This window comes from Scomber japonicus, chromosome 4, assembly GCF_027409825.1.
Source record: "Scomber japonicus isolate fScoJap1 chromosome 4, fScoJap1.pri, whole genome shotgun sequence".
Classification (NCBI taxonomy): domain Eukaryota; kingdom Metazoa; phylum Chordata; class Actinopteri; order Scombriformes; family Scombridae; genus Scomber; species Scomber japonicus.
In genome coordinates, this window is record NC_070581.1 from 11,988,763 (window position 1) to 12,006,513 (window position 17,751).

Below are 17,751 nucleotides of genomic sequence, written 5' to 3' on the forward strand. Positions count from 1 at the left end.
GACTGAAAAGACACTGAAATAACACAGCTACGGCCATGACTATACTCCATAATTTACTAAATGTCATACATCATAATGTATTGAAGAAGATGATTGACACTATAAACTCATTAGGAAACTGTTTATTGAGGTAATAAATCAAACAAGAATAAGCTGATTTTCTCTTAAACATTGCCAGTGTAGTCTCCCCCTACTGGCCATAAGATATAATGCAGGTTTAAGTAATTTCCACATTGGCTTCAATTTTCAGACCCTGAGCTAACTTGGCTATACTCCACTTGTTAAGAGCTTCAGAATGATAAAGTTAACAGCAAAGTGTTCAGTTTGGCTGCTGATTAATGCTATCGATGACTTACCTGTGCTATTGCTTTTTACAGGCTGCAGTGCCAAGCTTCCCTTCTGTAAATCCAATCCCTGTCAAAATGGAGGTACCTGCAGGGTGAGCTGGGAGACTTTCTCCTGTGACTGCCCCCTAGGATACGGAGGGAAAGACTGCAGCCATGGTGAGAACCTACAGTATATGAGTTTATTTCATATTATGGTCCTACTTGTTATGGTTTTAACCAGTGGCAACCTTTTAACAATGTCACATTTACTGTGTTAGTTTGGTATAATTATCAGTCACAAATCGGGCTGAGATAATTGGCACTTTTGGGGTCAATATCAATGGCGATGACAGTCATCATGTTTTTAAAAATGTGGCCAAACCATTTTGATCTTCAGTGGCCTTGTTTGCCGCCACTCATTATGCCTCATTAGGGAATAATTTATGGATGTTAAAATGCCCCAGGTAATGTTCACACTGTATTGTGCTGTATTTACACATTACTTTTAAATTGGTTAAATTATAGGGGGGAAACTGCTAGAAAACTGTTATAATGGTCTGCATCAAGTAAATTACAGTCAAGTCAATTTTATTTATATAACGTAAAATCAGAAAGTTATCTCAGTTCACTTTTCACACAGAGCACGTCAAGACCGTACTCTTTAATTCACAGAGATCCAACATTTCTCCATGAGCAAGCACTTGGCGACAGTAGCAAGGAAACACACTTTAATACTTCAAAAGATCACATTCAGGAGTGCTGTGTCATTCATTAAAGTTCACACCTCTGTCTGCAGTTTGCCTTTATTCCTCAGATCAAACGTATAATGCATGTTTATGGATGATTGGATGGTTTGATGAGTTACGACCTCCGCGGAGGTACTGACAGAAGAAAAGTTGATAGAAAAAATGATAGATGGGTATGCAGAGAGATCTTCCCATTAATCTTGGATATTTACTGAATAATTGCATCTGCAGCACACTGAGACCAATAGTATCATGACAAATTACTACATTTATTTACTATACTTGGGCTTGACTAACATGTCTTGATTGGGAGCACAGACAGTCAACCACTGGGGAAATCATGTAGCAAAAGGCGCTTATGGGATAAAATGTAAGACAGAAGAAAAATGTTTACAAGTTCTGAAACTTATTTATAAATCAGTCAATGAGTGATACACGTCCAGATTTAGTCCCACATAGACTGCACAAAAACCACACACACACAAACTGATAATTCACAAAATCACATCAGAGCCCGATTAACTAGTATGACATCCTGAGACTGCTCGTGATACCTTTTATGCAATTTCTTTCTCTTACCCTCCACCTCAGTGATGCCACACCCTCATCGTTTCCTGGGTAACAGCGCCCTTTGGTGGGACCTGAAGAACGACGTGACCATCTCCACGCCCTGGTACCTGGGCTTGGTGTTCAGAACCAGAGCAAAAGAGGGGACACTGCTGCAAGCCCAGGCTGGCCAGTACACAAGCCTGTTGTTCCAGGTGGGCACCCCATGGTTAATGTAGGACTGTTTTGTCTTTATGGTGTAATACTATATAATCATCTTTCTGTATGTTTAAGACAATCATATCATCTGGTATCTCAGTTTAAATTTTCCAAAGACAGTCTTGAAATAGCAGCATGTAGGCAGGAGTGCAGCCAAGATGTTGGATTTCACGCCCCACACAGACACTACCTACCAAGCAGGTTATTTTCAGTGTTAGTGAATCATATTTTTTCACCTCATTTTTTTCTCAATCTCTCTCTTCTGGTGTGTGTGTGTACGTGTGTTTGTGTTCTTTGACCTCCCGCAGGTGACAAATGGTCAGCTGGTGTTCTCAGTGACCCGCGGTCCGGCCAGACCGGTGCGTTTGCGCTTGGATCAGGTTCAGGTGGCAGACGGCCGGTGGCATGATCTCCAACTGGAGCTGCGAGACGTACGCAGCGGTCGTGAAACTCGCTATGTGGCCACGCTACGGCTCGACTTTGGACTGTATCAGGTAAGAGATGAGATACAAACAGACATAAGATTTCATTTTTAAGGGCAGTACATCTGCAGATTATTTATTTATTTAATCATTTCAAAGTTTAATTAAAGGACAAACCCCCTCGAGATGCACCATATTGTTTTCGAGGAGGTCCTCAGGCACAAAACATAGAAGTAACAACATTTAAACAAAACAAAATACATTAGTAATAGTAAGGATAATAAATTAAACAATACAACAACACAAAACAATCACAAGTAACATCAACAGGGACATGCACCATCCCAAACCCCATCTGCTACATCTGTTACACATGTCAGCTGTACAAAAAATGAACACGACATAAAATTAATGAACAATGTTAAAAGCAATTATCTAAATATAAGCCCGATTAAAGTATTAAAATACAGCACGTGTAGTTATTAGGTGACTCGTTTTTTCTGCTCTTTAGTAACTAATCTTTTTCTCTCCAACTACAGATTTAAGTTAATAAAGGTTTTCCAAGGTTTTCATCATATCTGCTTGGCAAATCAATAAGACTTAATTTCCCTTAACAATTAATTTCCTGGTGTCCTTTTTTTTCCCCAAACACTACTCAGTACTGATTCACAACGTTAATTGACCGTGTTCAATTAGAAATAGACAGTTCTAGTTCTTGGATTGATTTAATTTGGCTGTTAGAAATCTGCAGTTAGTGTGATGAACAACATTATTCAGGCTAATCAGCAGTGAACTCTAATTGGAATTGTAAAGGATTTAATATGAATGGAGGCGAGAAATCCTTTTTGCATGTAATATCCTGTAATCCGAAATCTGTTCATATAAACAGACTTCCTATCTCTCTTCCTGCTATAAGCTGGTGTCTGTATTTTGAAACACAGATTTCCTCAGTCTCTCTAAGATGTGGGCTGGTTAATCCTGGTTTTCTTAATCTCCAGTGTATTAATATTTCAGATTGTACTGGATAATGTCTCTTTGATATGTGTGTGTGTGTGTGTGTGTGTGTGTGCGCGCGCTTGTGTTTGTATGAGGTAGGTACATATGACAGGAACATGCACTTAGAAAAGCATACACGCTTTTATTTCATCTTTGGCTTTGTTTAAAAAAGAAAATACCAGTTTTTAGTTTTGTTTTCAAGTTGATTTAATTCTTAATGTGTCTGCTGGCAAGTTTTGTGTCATCTTTTTTATCGTAGTACATCAAATAACCCACTGAATAAATATAGAAGAAAACCTGAATTAGCTGCCAGTTAGACAGTAAGTAGAAGTCCTTTGGCATGTGTGCAGCAGTCATCAAGGGGGGCGGCTGTGGCTCAGAGGTAGAGCTGGTCACCCACTAATTGGAAGGCCATTGGGTCGATCCCTGGCTCCTCCAGTCTGCATGTCAAATTGTCCTTGAGCAAGATACTGAACCTCAAATTGCTCCTGAAGGCTGTGCCTTTGTGTGTGTGTGTGTGTGTGTGTGTGTGTGTGTGTGTGTGTATGTGTGTGTTTGTGTGAGCATTACTAATGATGAGCAAATGGTTACCTTGCATAGTAGCCTCTGCCGTCAGTGCATGAATGTGTGTATGAATGGGTGAATATTGACATGCAGCGTAAAGTGCTTTGAATGGAAAAACTAGAAAGGTATTATATACTGTAAATACAGTCCATTCATCAGCCAGACCTCACCCTCCATTATACTAAATCACTGATATATGGGGCTCATCGATTTTATTTTCATGGTTGTTGCGAGCTAAGTTTCTTGTCAACATTGCTTCACAACGCTGCCAATGACATTATTGGAGCATTGACCTTCCCCACCTTGATTGTATATTATTGTTTTTTTTATTAAATAGTCAGTCGTTCAGTTTATAGATTTAAAACATTTACCTTGATGTCTACTTTCTCCTTCTCCCACCTCTCCTCTTAGAAAGACATAAACTCCATTATAACCTGACAACTCTAAGATATAGCAGTAAATTAAAAGATAGAAAAATCATGACTTTCAGTCGATGATCTGAAAAAAAGAAAAAATCAATACCATCCTCAGAAATGAATTTGTATCTTTTAGTTTAGTTGTAGTTTAAAAAACACTTTCTGGTTTATATAATTTTGATGGTGGACCTTTATATTTTCATATCATAAATTACTAAGTTTATCAAGTTTGTGTACATAGTCAAATAATGGCATTCAAATGGGGGTTAGGGTTAGGGTTAGGGTTAGCCCTCTGTCCAGGTATTCAGTATGCATACAGCTATTAATAATAATCTTTGCCCCTCTTGTCTCCATCTGTCCCCCCTCCTCTGTCCTTTCTCTCCCTATTAGGGAACAGTGATAGTGGGAAATGAGATTCATGGTTTGAAGGTGAAACATCTGCATGTGGGAGGAGTGCTGGGCTCTGGAGAGGTTCAGAATGGGATAAGAGGATGTATACAGGTAAGAACGAATGGACGGATGGAATTTTTAATGTTTATTGATGTAACGGTGGCGTGAAGCTGGGAATATTAACAAGTTAGAGATGAGAAATGTGCTAAGAAATGAGTCTTGGGGTAGCTCAATAAATGCATGAAGCTGTCAATTTCTTGTTTCTAACTCCTTTCCGTAACATAAACTCTTTATCTGCAGGGCGTTCGATTGGGGGTGCGCCCAGACGCCCCCGCCTTGCCTCGCCCGTCCAGAGCTTTCAAAGTGGAGACCGGCTGCAATGTCGGCAACCCCTGCGTCTCGTCTCCTTGTCCCTCCCACAGCCGCTGTTCTGACCAATGGGAGCGGCACTCCTGTATATGTGAACCAGGTGAGTGAACAGAGAGATGATGCTGGTGTTTTAGACATGGCTGAAGGGGCTGTGACAATTTATATCATTCAGGAAGGGGGTGAAAAATATGCACCCGGGTTTGGTTTAACAAAAGAAGTGGGACTGACTTTTTGTTAAGAAAATAAGGATATGTTGATGTTGATATCCTTGTTTATAAGTGCATGGTAACATAATAACTATTGGCTGTAGTGAGAACAAGGACAGTGAATTAAAGATAATGACAATGACAGGTGTTTGATAAGAAGCTCAATAATATACAATTTGTGGAAAGCTGATTTTGGCCTGGTAGCCATTCTAGCACTGTAAGTGATTTGGTTTTCTCTTAATTATAATGTTGTAGCTTTGTGAATGGCAGTGTGATTGTGTGCTGTGTCAGTTTAAGTGTTGCATTTTATCCTCCAAAACATGTTAAATATGTTGTTCAAAGATAGCAATGGAAGTACAATTGCATGCATGCTACCCCCTACACATTGGATGTGAAAGAGAAGACTTGTGTGAGAAGGTGATGAAAGCAGCCAGCTGACGAAAGGGGAGTAATTATAATATGGCCATGTCTGCCTAGGTGCCAATACTCTAACTGGGTTAAACAGATATTTAGGAAGGCATAATGAGTTCCCATCCACCTGAGACCGAAAGAAAGAGACTGACTGGAGGCTAACTTCCAAAATCTCCTTAGTCAGGTGAATATAATGAGGCATAATAAATGTGGAGGAGAAGAACCTGATTAAAGGGCGAGGAGAAAAGTGGAGAAGTAGGGGAAGAGAGGAGAGAAAACTGATATAAGAGCAGCAGAGAAAAGCCAAAAAGAGAACAATCGGAAGATGAAAAAGAAGCAGAAGAGGAACAGAGAGATTGAAAATGTTAATAATTAATGAGGAGAAAGAAGCAGCAGACAGAAATGCTGTATGATAAACACTAAAAGTTTGGAGGCAATAGGAAAGAAGAGATGAAGAAAAGAACGAGGGCATGAGAAAGTCAACTCAAACAGCCTGAAAACACTGGTGACACGTTTGGGAATAGATCTACACATAGCTGGCATATATATGTACATAGACACACACACAAATCATAGAAGTGAGATCAAATGAACATGACAGACCTAGAGTGATATTTGACACTTATTTGGAGCTTTATTAGCAACTACTGATGCAACACTGCAGTTGAGTTCTACAGGTATTGATTAAAGAGATGAGACCAACTGAGTAGAGATGATTAAAGGAGATTATTTATGATTGAAGCAGAGAGGAGACAAGAGATTGGCAAGTAATTTAAGAAAAAAAAGAACCACATGAAAGACAAAACTAGGAGAGAGAGAGACCGAGAGAGAAAATAAAATAAAATTCATTTATCAGGACATAGATACCCTCTGTCTCAGTATCACCTTCCTTCTCTGCATCTTGAGCTGCAGTATACGTATAGATTTCCTCTTATCATCTAGACTCAAGTGGTTCTAAAACTACTTTTCTTATTTTCTCATGAAACTCAAACGTGTCTCGCTCATCAAGTGCAGAATAATGTCATGTAAAATAATGTACGGGACTCTCCAATGCCACATCTGCAGGAAACAGAGCATAATGAAACATATGATGAATGCTACAGGGTGGTAGCGTTCATCATAAAGCTATAACATTAAGCTAAAACAACACAAAGGAAAGAAGAAAATGGATCACTCCCTTTTCTTTTATTGTTAGTATTTGTGCATGTTGGTGCCTTAAGATATGTACAATCATCAATCCACTGTGGCCAAATCAAGTCTGACTGTAATTAAGCAGGAAGGATTAAAGGACAGGTTCACAGTTTTTCCAAGTCTGTCTTTAAATAACAGTCTGGTGTCCATATGAACACTGAGACAGGTTGTCCTGAATGTAATCACCCCTTCTCTTCTTACTGGCTATTTAAAGATTTCCTTAAACTGTGCTTTCAATATAAGTGATGGGGGTCAAAATCTACAGTGTGTCCACATAGCCATTTAAAAGTTAATGTGAAGCTTATATGAGTCTTAGCAGTCTGAGTTAGACATAACAAGTGGATATCTGACACATTTACTTTAGAGGGACTTTTATTCTCATTTTATTATTTATACACTTACATTGTAAGGGCATTATGAAGGGATTGTCTGATAGGATATTAGGAACAGGAGGATTCATCATGAAAAGAAAGCCTGTTTCAATCTTAATTTGGACACTTGATTGTTGTTTTAAGACAGACTTGAAAAATTGTGAAGCATTGTGAATCCTTTGAAGGAAGAGATTGAGACAAAGCTTTAAACGGTTCACTCAATAGATAACTTGGGTTTGTCCATTTAGACTCAGGATTTGATTGAAGCTTTTGCTTTTGGTCTGACAATGCGGTTAAGTCTAAACATTCAGCCCTCCCTGAATTTTAACTAAATTAAAAAATAATAATATTCCATTAGTCAAAGTGGTGCTGCTTTGCAAGGCTAATTTTCAAGCCAAAGTCAAGGTCATTGATTAAAGGTCTGTTGTGCCTTCAGCTGCAAATGATGTCAGATGATGGAAGAAAGTGAAAGAGAAGTTGGTAAGAAAAGAAAAGTTTGGAAAGAAGAGCATAAGTTTTGAGCAGAGATTGCAGAATGAGTGAGTGTGTATTGCGTGGAGAAGATACTGTGTTAAAGTGAGAGAGCCTCAGGTCTAGCAGCATGGGGGAGGAAGCACAGAGGCGCCGCTATCCCTGTAGCATCCTGCAACAGCCCGCAAGCTAATGCTAACACCTTGACTTATTAACGTGGAGCGCACATTCAGAGAAGGGCACACTCACACACACCCTTACGCCTTCACACATGGACACAACCACACACATACTCAGAAGATATGCACAAACATCCTGTGCATGCGCTTATTTACTGTAAATACACACAGCTGAACTCATTATCATTAACTTTGAGCAGCACAATGAGCATTAAAAATGGAGAGTGTTTTACAATGAGTGTCGCTTAGAGACAAATCAAAGTTTAATAAAAGCAGAGAGAAAAAAAGAAGAGAGAGATGCACTCTGAATAATTCTCTTTCATGTTTGTGTGTGTGTGTGTTTTAGCCTGGTGCTCAAACTAGCCTAATGGGTCTCTCATGCAACTGACAGTGCGTCTGATTCATTCAGTACAGCATCCTGGAAAACACACACACACACACACACACACACACACACACACACACACACACACACAGATAAGGTTTTGCATGACAAAGCACAAAGACATCTGCTCGCTCATCTCCTTACTTAGTGTGTTTGTGCATTTGTGGGTAAGTGTACTGTATGTTAGCCTGTGTGTGTGTCTGTTTGTGTGTTTTGTGACAGTTGCTGCCATGTTGCTACGGGCTGATTCACTGCAGTGAATATTTGAATTTAATATGATAAATTACAGCCATGTTGATTTATGTCTGCTTGAGTTCCCTGAACTGTTTAAAATCTAACATGCAGAAAGCGTATGTTCATAGTTTGGTAACCAGAACTCTCGTAACCTCCTTTTACTGCAGTGATGAGTAATTATCTGTTTTTATTATTCAATGATTAGTTATTGAAGACAGCAAATGTCAAGTAAACATTTCCTCAGATGGAGTTTGTCAGAAAAGTGCATTAAAGTAGTTTTCTTCCGTTTGGGTGGAGGGGTGTGGTGTGCAGCTGCAGTATATTAAGCTCAGTCCCTCTGGGGAAAAAAAAAACACACTGAGAGATTTATGAGTTTCAAGCTGTATTTCCTGTGTTCCAACCTACAGTACACCCATATCCTCAAGATGCTGAATCAGGGCAAAGTCATTCCCTGTGACAAATGACTCTTCACCTAGAAATGTCATTTATTGATCAGGTTTAATATCAAAACTAGAAATATATAGGTACTCTGCGCTGTTGTGCTGCTGTATTAAAAGAATGTTTGGCATAAAGTGAGGTTTGTCTAAAAATGAACAATTTGCTATTTGAAGAAAGTGTTGCCTACTTGCAAAAAAAAATGGACTCTTTCACACTCTCACAGATGAAGTTTTCTTTTAATTAAAAGTTCTTTATGAGTTGCGAAAGTTCTGCAAATCTCTGGTTCAAACTAACATAGAATACATTATTATTATAAGATATAAATAACGCCATTATTCTCGCTACCATTATTCTCTGGGTTGTTTGAGACATTAAGCTTCAACTTCACACCAAACCTCCTATTTCTTTTATCCAACATACACGACCATCAGTTTAACACATTTCTCAAAACAAACTCCCTAGATGAAACCATTTAACTGGATCTTTAAGTCTTGAACCCTGGACATGATGGTGAATACATTATTACAAGCCAGTCCTTTATTCAGATGCACTGTTCATTAGTTTCGATCCCAATATTTTTAAAGATGTAAAATGAATCATTCTGAATTGTGGGTCATTTTTATATTATGATTTAGCTTTATAGCTGCATCATTAGGGTACAAAAAGACTCCAAAACCAGCTGAGCCACACCCTTGACGTATTGTCATGCTAAAATGTTAGCTATAGTATAACAGTCACTCAAACCAATTAGCACCTATTAACAGATCTAATGCACAAATGAAGTATTTTATGGGATGGATGCTAAGTTGATTCTAAGCTTCTTTTATGAGCCTCCACCAACTCCTGAGAAAAATATCCTACTATGTTCCTCTTTCTTCATCAGCTAGAGCTTTATGACTGAAAACTGCAGCCTTCTGCCTGAGACTGGTGAGACTGAACCAAGGCCATAAATGTACTGCAATACAAAAACAATGGCTTAAAGATGCCCATCAGCTCTATAGGACAGCATTTAATTGGGCGTTACTTCTCACTGCAAGCGACCACATTTCTACTGTATATCACACACTTGATTCAGTGAACAACGCTTTCACACATCATTCAGTTTTTTTCCCACCAACACATTTTTATTGGATATTTTTGACATCCACAGTGTTTCCTCTGTCAGAAAGAAGATAGTTGGATACACTGCAGATGAATTGATGGTTCAGTAACCAAATGACTCATCGTCTTTTCCCGACTGTAGTCTTGAGGAGAAGTCAAGCTGATGTTGTGTTACAGTAAAGTGTCTAAAGCCAGTTAGGACGCTGTGAGTCACACTGTTGGTGTGTGTGTGTGTGCGTGCGTGTGTGTGTGTGTGCATGCATGCGTGTGTGTGTGTGTATGTGTGTGTGTGTATGCGTGTTTGTGTAGCTCGAGAGGCCTAAAAACTTTTCAAAGACACTTCTTGACTCTGAATGTGAAAGTCAAACACATACACATGCACACACATGATGGAGCACTCTTTGTTCTTACAAGCACAAGCCTCCCTTTCTCTCTCACTATCCGTGTGTATTGCCTCTTTTCTCTCCCATATTGTTGTGACAAGGCCAATGTCATTAAGAGCATCTGAAAACTGCCAAGGCCGTTGTCGCCTCTCTCTCTGTCAGTTGCCATGGTGAAAGTGTAAAGATGTATAGGGCCGATAGAAGATGATTGAATGTGTGTGTGTGTGTGTGTGTGTGTGTGTGGTTGTGTTTGAGAGAAAGCGACAGAAACGGAGAGTGGGGAATCATGAGATAACAAATAAGCCACAATTTGTGTGTGTGTGTGTGTGTATAATCATATGATCATACCTGTGTGTTTGCGTGTGAAAAGAAACTGTGAATTGAATAATTGAAAACTGAACAATACATGTGATTACCTTCACTCTTTTGTTTGTGTAATGCCTGAAATATTTTCAAGCAAGAGGAAGACAGAGAAGCATTAGTTAAATGAAAAAATAGTGTAGAAAGGTATTTTTTATATATTTTTTGGGGGCATTTTATGTCTTTATCATGACAGTGGAGACATGACAGGAATTGAAAGGAGAGAGTGATGGGGAGTGACATGCATCAAAGGACTACAGCTGGATTCCAACCGCAGATGGTGTGCTTTTATATTGCATGCATCTTAACCAGTAGGCTACTGGGGCATGTCATGTGGAAATGTTAGAGGTAGGAGGGGAAGCAAAGCTGAATGTATGTGCGTGGTTTTAGTTTCACAAAGAACAGAATGAGCTGGAGATAGAAAGAGAGAGAGAATGATATTTAAAGAATAGGAGTCATTGGAAAGCTAGTGTGTGTCTAAAGCTGCAGCCAAGGCCACAGGCTTTATAAAGGCAGAGTGGTTTCTCTATTTTCTATAGACGGACACTTAAAAGCATACCTCACACAGGTCTGTCAGCTCCAGAGGGATTGAGGGAAACAGACCTCAACAAGCTGCACACATACTTCAGTCACACTTCAATCTATAGAGACGTCCTTCTCGGTGCTGTGAAATTAAAAAGGTGGCTTCAGAGCAGAAAGCGCTCGCTGAAGGGTGAGAGGTTATTGTATAGAGTGTGAGACAGATATTTTTATTGGTGAAAAAAAGTGAGAGTGATCAGTGAAACAAAATGGAATATCTTGTGTTGTTATTTTCTGTTTTAGTTTTTTTTAACTGATGGTTACTATCAGTGTGTAAGGAATTGTTACTCTTAAATAGTTTTATGATCTAATTATTATTGTGCATGATAGGGCGGGGCAATATATCAATAGTATATCAATATTGTGATATGAGACTGGATATCATCTTAGATTTTGGATATCATATTATCATGATATGGCATAAGTGTCTTTTCCTGGTGTTACAGGCAAATGACGAATGATGAACTTACCAGACTGCTCTAGCTCTTCTATTATTTGCTTTTATCCATTTAGTCATTATATCCACATTACTGATGATTATTAATCAAACATTTCATTGTGTAAATTTTGTGAAAGCACCAATACTCATCCCTACAATAATACATTGACTCAAATTCTGTGTGTGTGTGTGTGTGTGTGTTTTCTGGTTAATACTTTCTGTTGATGGTTATTATGGCTTCCATCAGTTCTTTGTTTGGTCTTATTTGAGTCTTAATAATCAAAGTTTGCAGAGGGATAAAGGTTGGTGTCAGTTAGTCTCTGTGGATGACAGTGGTGCTGTCAGCTCACACTAAGGTGTGAATTGGTCTTTCCATGTTACTTGCTCTCTTGAAGGTCAAAGGTGGCAAGGTAAGTGGTCTGGTTTTCAGGGCCATGCAGGAGATGAGGGTTTTTTTTTAATCTCAGTCATTGCTGTTTGCATGATGTGATGTAGGCTAGATATTCTGGTGAGTGAGACGTTTGGAAATGTCACCGCTGTCTGTTGTTGTTTGTACCATCTGCATTTAAACCATGAGGACACTTTTCATCTACAAGTCATATAAATGTGGATCTTTGCAGCGCTTAGAAGAATATTTATATTATGGAAAGTCTCAAAAAGAAAGAAATTGGAAAATATGAGTGCTTTTCTGACATGCTGAGCATAAACCACCCCCCCCCAACCCCTCCCGAGTTGTCTCTTTATATAAAAATGACATTTTCACGACTCTAATACTAGCATGATTGCAGACATGAAAAATGCCAAAACGTGACCACCGTCGAGAAAGCACAGGCCTTTGAATTGAAGGTGTTTTCGTGTAAATGTGTCACAGTCATGTTTATGACCCAAAGTGAACTTGTTTGATTATATATATATCTACAGCACTGTAGTATAAACACAAACATCATTGAGAAGCACTGTCAATAACAGATGGCTGTGTTCATGTATAAACATTTCTCATTGAGTTTTAAAAATGTTTTATTCATGGGTATAGCTGTTATCATCCACATCTTTATATTGTACTGAGATCATTTGTTCTAATGTGTGATGCCTATAACAGTATCTTGGAGTCCCCTGATAGGATATGCAGTATATGATCATGAATATTGACATTTAACCCATATAAGAGTAAGGTTACTCCAAAAAAAAGGGAGTTGTTCCAGTCTCTAGCTTTTGGCTCCTGATCTTTGTTAGTTTCTTAGTTTCTTACATGCTGTAATACGGTCAAAGTCAGTTGAGGTGTAAACATCTTGTCACTAATGTTATTGTTGCATTTTCTCGCTCTTTTAATAAATCATATTTGATGCAACAAATACCTACATTCCTGGGATCTGCTGCATTATAAGGATTCACTGTCATTACATTATTATTAATACCAGCCAATCATCTTTAAGTCTACTCATACCTTCTTAGCCAGTCTGAATGTGATTTTATTGGATTTACCATATTTATTCCCATCCCAACATGAAAGTGGGATCTTGTGGTGTAGCTTAGTTCTAATATTTTAATCCAACTTTTAATACAGGTACATTAAAGACTCAATACAACAATTATCCTCCTTTTAAATTAAAAACAGGTCTGGGTTGTGAGGCCTTCTTTATTTGTGTTAAATACACCTCAAAGAGTGTGTGAAGCATTCTGCTTTAGTCATTAGATTAAAGAGAGGTTTTATGTGCTGGCCAGTATTACCATATAAGAGGCTGGTGTATTTGTGTTGAGTATCTGGGGATTGCATTGAAGTGTGTGACGGCGTCGTTTACCGTGTCAAACATGTGTGCTGTACGTTGTTGAAGTGGCTGGTTTAGCAGCGTTGAAATGTGCTGTCTCGGTTTTTATTGAGTGTTATGTGTTCTGTGTTATTATGGTAGAGAGGTTTTTGAACTTTTTGTCTCATGGTTTCATTTTTTTTTTAACTCGCTTCTTCTTCGGTTCCACCTGATTTGGATCCCTTCTTTTTTGTAGCATGCAGGCTTTGTAGCACTTAGGGTTATTTACAAATCTACAGTAACCCTAACCCTAACCTGAAAATGTATGGGCTGTTATGATCACACAGAGGTTTTTATGATATTAAAAACACATTTTGTTGTCGTTAAACTTTTCTTTGAGGTGACTTATAGGTTTTCGTGTTTTTCATTTTCATGTTTTCTTCATGCTCAGCCTGTTTTTTGGAGATATTTCTGCTAAATTGAGATAGATTACAATGTGGTTTCCTTTTCTCAAGCAGTGATGCTAATTTTCTTTCAGAGGAAGCTTTGTGTTACGGTGGATGACAGAATTGTAATTCACAGTTGTGGCTTGTTTTTCAGTGGCTTGCCCAGCTGGAGTAGTAAGGGAGACGTTTGTGATAATCACTGTTTGATGTTTGAGATGTGTACTTGGAAAGTGACAGGTTATTATGTCTGCTACATGGAAGGGAAACGAGAGATGTTTTGCATAATTTAATTTCAAAAGTTGTTGTGCTCTCGTATTATGATTGTGTATATATAAGGGAAATTCTTCAAGGACATTTTGACTGCTCAGGCTTTATGTGCTGTACTACCTCTGACTATTTTCATTTTCTGAAAGTGGAACTTTAAACTGGAAATGTTCACATTTGATGTATCTGTAGACTTATTATTACCAAGATAAAATGTTCCTATTGAACATTTCTGCAAAACTGCACTGTCAGCTTATTTCATTTGTACCTACAATATCTGTCCCTTAGAACTAAAGGATTAACATTTTATGGTTGTGGTTTTGTCATTTAGAGTAGGTTAGGAAAAGATCAAGACTTCAGATAAATATAGAAAAGGTGCAGAAGCTTTTATAAAAATTATGTTTATCTTGTGATATATATTTATTATTATAAAGATCTTTCCCTAAGGAATTGAAATGCCAGTCTCCAGTGTTAAAATCCTGACATTTGTACTGTCCAACCATCCCATCCACCCACCTCTCTGTGACACTTCTTGGAGAGAAACATTCAGTATTTTGCCAGTCAGTATAGAGCAGGCAGCAATTACATTTCCTCCAACACGTATTTAGCAACTGTTGTTTGTATTTGACTTGTAGGATGGCAACCCCCACACAGATCCACTACAGCCAAAAGCATTTTCAAATTATTTTTTCTCTCTCTCTCTGTCTCTGTGTGTGTCTCACTCTCTCTCTCTCTCTCTTTTTTTTCCCTCCCAGGTTACTATGGGAAAAGCTGCACTGATGCTTGCCATCTGAATCCATGTGAAAATGAAGCTCAGTGCCACAGGAAGCCCAGCTCTTCCCATGGATACATCTGTGACTGTGGGGACAACCATTATGGACAGTACTGCCAACACAGGTACACTCACACACACACTCAATCACTCACTCACAATTGAACTACAGTTCACCTATGAGAGATGCCAGCACGGTATAAAGCTCTTTGATGCTGCCTGTAGCCTGGCTAAGCTCTGTTCAAGTGTGTGTGTGTGTGTGTGTGTGTGTGAGTGTATGTGAGTGTATGTGTGTGTCTTGCCAGCTTTAGTTCAGCCTTGTTGTCCCACATCTCCAGCCTTGCATGTAATCCACAGTGGGATGAGCGTAGACTTAATGTAATATCGCACACACACACACACACACACACACACACAAAAAACACATTAAAGTTACATGTGTGTGCGTAAACTGTGCAAAGTGAGCGTGACCCCGACCTGACCCCGTCCTTCTTTCCTTCCTGCCTGTGAAATCCACAGAGCTTTACTGTGATCTGTTCTGTGTGTGATTGTGTCTCAGATGTTCTCCTTTGATCCGGTGAGTGGGTGTTTTTCGCAAAGACGCACGCTGTCGGCTGCTGATGTAATATACTGTCTCTACAAGTCTCGCTATCTCTTAATTTCCACTGATGTGCCCCACCCTCCCTCCACAACTCTAATTTGACCTCTTTCTTAAGATATTAAAGTTAGAATATCGGGCTCATTAATCAAATTCTTTGATAGGTTGTTGGAACGCAGGCGCCTGATCAATATTTACTCAGCAGACCTTAGATTAAGTTGCTCCCTGCTACTGTAACTCTAACATGAGAAATAGATGATAATATTAATAATGCATTAATCCTATTTTTTCAAGAAGTAGGCACACATTTTCAAAATGCAGCTTGTCAAATGTAATGTGCTCATTTAAACTGGACTTCATCTATTTATTAAGAGCAAAAAATAATTGGTAGCTACAGCTCTGCTATACGTTCAGGTGCATCTCAAAAAATGAGAACTTGTATCAACTCTGAAGCTAAAATGGTTATAAATGATATGGTGACAATTATACTAGGTTACTTTCCCAGCCTGTATTTCTATTCTTTCCCTCCCATAGTTATGATGACAAAGAATTTGACTTTCTGGATGTACTTGTCCCCTTTAACCCCTTTAAGCAGACCAGCAGGGACTGATGCTTCACTCGGGAAAGCTGATTCTTTTGGGTGATGTAATATAAAATCTCTGGAGACACAGAGTCAATCCTAATATTTTACCAATATCACTGATATCTAAATCCTCTCTGCAAAATGCCACATAAGGAGTGATAAAGAGATGCACACAAGAATGTCATCTCCTCAGTGATCCATTAGACAATGTGAGCAGAAGGAGAGCAGATTTAGTGAGATGTGAGCAAAGGGAATAAAAGAGTGAAGTGACTTGTACAACCAGAGTGACAAAATCGGAGGCGTTCTTCACAGGAGCGGAAATTTAGCACTTTGACAAAATGAATGAATGAAAATGTGTTAAGCTAGAATCAGTCAGGTGTGGCTGCAGCAGCAAAATTGAGTTATTGAGTTTTGCTCTTTTTACTCATGAATATATTACAAAGCATTAAAATATGTCCTTCATACTTTTGTTAGATAACTGATAATTCTCTATGGCTGTGCATATGATTTAGTTTGTGTAATATTTATCTAGGAATAAGTGTATATTCTTTTGTAGTGTGTTTCATTGTGTATATTCGTATATTTGTGTCGAATATGAGTGTATTTTGTTAACCCCTCAGTTTCCCTTTACTATTTTTCTTTTACTAGTTTTTTTCACTCCACCTTTCAATATTAATGTTTTCTCTGTTTAATCCCCCTCCTTCTTTTCTCCCTTACTGGTTCTCTTTGCTTTCATCTCTTTGTTCCCAACTCATTAGTTAGTTAGAAATCAGAGGGAAGTATGCCCCCTTTGAAGAGTTTAAAAAAACATTGTTGAAATATTCTCTCACTCTCTCCATACTTATTTCACTTTCGTTTGTGTGTGTGTGTGTGTGTGTGTGTGTGTGTGTGTGTGTGTAGGATTGATCACCAGTGTCCCAGGGGTTGGTGGGGGTCTCCGACCTGTGGACCATGTCACTGTGACACCAATAAAGGCTTCGACCCTGACTGTAACAAGACCAGCGGACACTGTCACTGCAAGGTAAGAAAACACACAACAAACACACACTGCAGCTTTGGTTTGTATTTCAATTTGCAACATATAAAAAGTTATTTGAGCATGTTTTTACATGAGTATCTGATTATGACAATGACAGTGCAGTAGCTACTTTTTGTATTTTTATTTTAACAGGTAACAAACTCTCTGTATAAGTGATATTTTCTACACACACATTGACCAGCGATACTGTTTGGATTAGAAGGACTTCACTGGTATAAATCTATAGACCAGTTTGGTTTAACTCAGACGCACTGTAATCAGCTCACAGTCCGATAGATCTGCAGGCTAATCCAGACATACCAGCTACATCAAACATGATACAATGATCATCCCCATGTATTGACATTTCTACCTTGTGTGAGTGTGTACAGTATATTGAAATATTTGTGTGTAACCAGTGTGTTTTTTTCAAGGCTTAGTCTGACATTTGACCCTAATCTTTAATCTCTGATATTGACCTCAGATATAAACCTGGCACACACACACACACACACACACACACACACACACACACACACACACACACACACACACACACACACACACACACACACACACATAT

General features: G+C 38.6%; 1 protein-coding gene across 1 annotated transcript in view; it reads left to right on the top strand.

Annotated features, from left to right (window-relative positions):
• The window catches only part of celsr3 (cadherin, EGF LAG seven-pass G-type receptor 3), a 104,074-nt gene that overhangs the window by 55,102 nt on the left and 31,221 nt on the right, over positions 1–17,751 (top strand). The window contains exons 10-16 of the mRNA XM_053316886.1: positions 378–503; positions 1,664–1,833; positions 2,146–2,331; positions 4,626–4,736; positions 4,926–5,094; positions 14,953–15,094; positions 17,051–17,171. Coding sequence (XP_053172861.1) covers positions 378–503; positions 1,664–1,833; positions 2,146–2,331; positions 4,626–4,736; positions 4,926–5,094; positions 14,953–15,094; positions 17,051–17,171 — 1,025 coding nt within the window. The remainder of the gene's footprint in view (positions 1–377; positions 504–1,663; positions 1,834–2,145; positions 2,332–4,625; positions 4,737–4,925; positions 5,095–14,952; positions 15,095–17,050; positions 17,172–17,751) is intronic.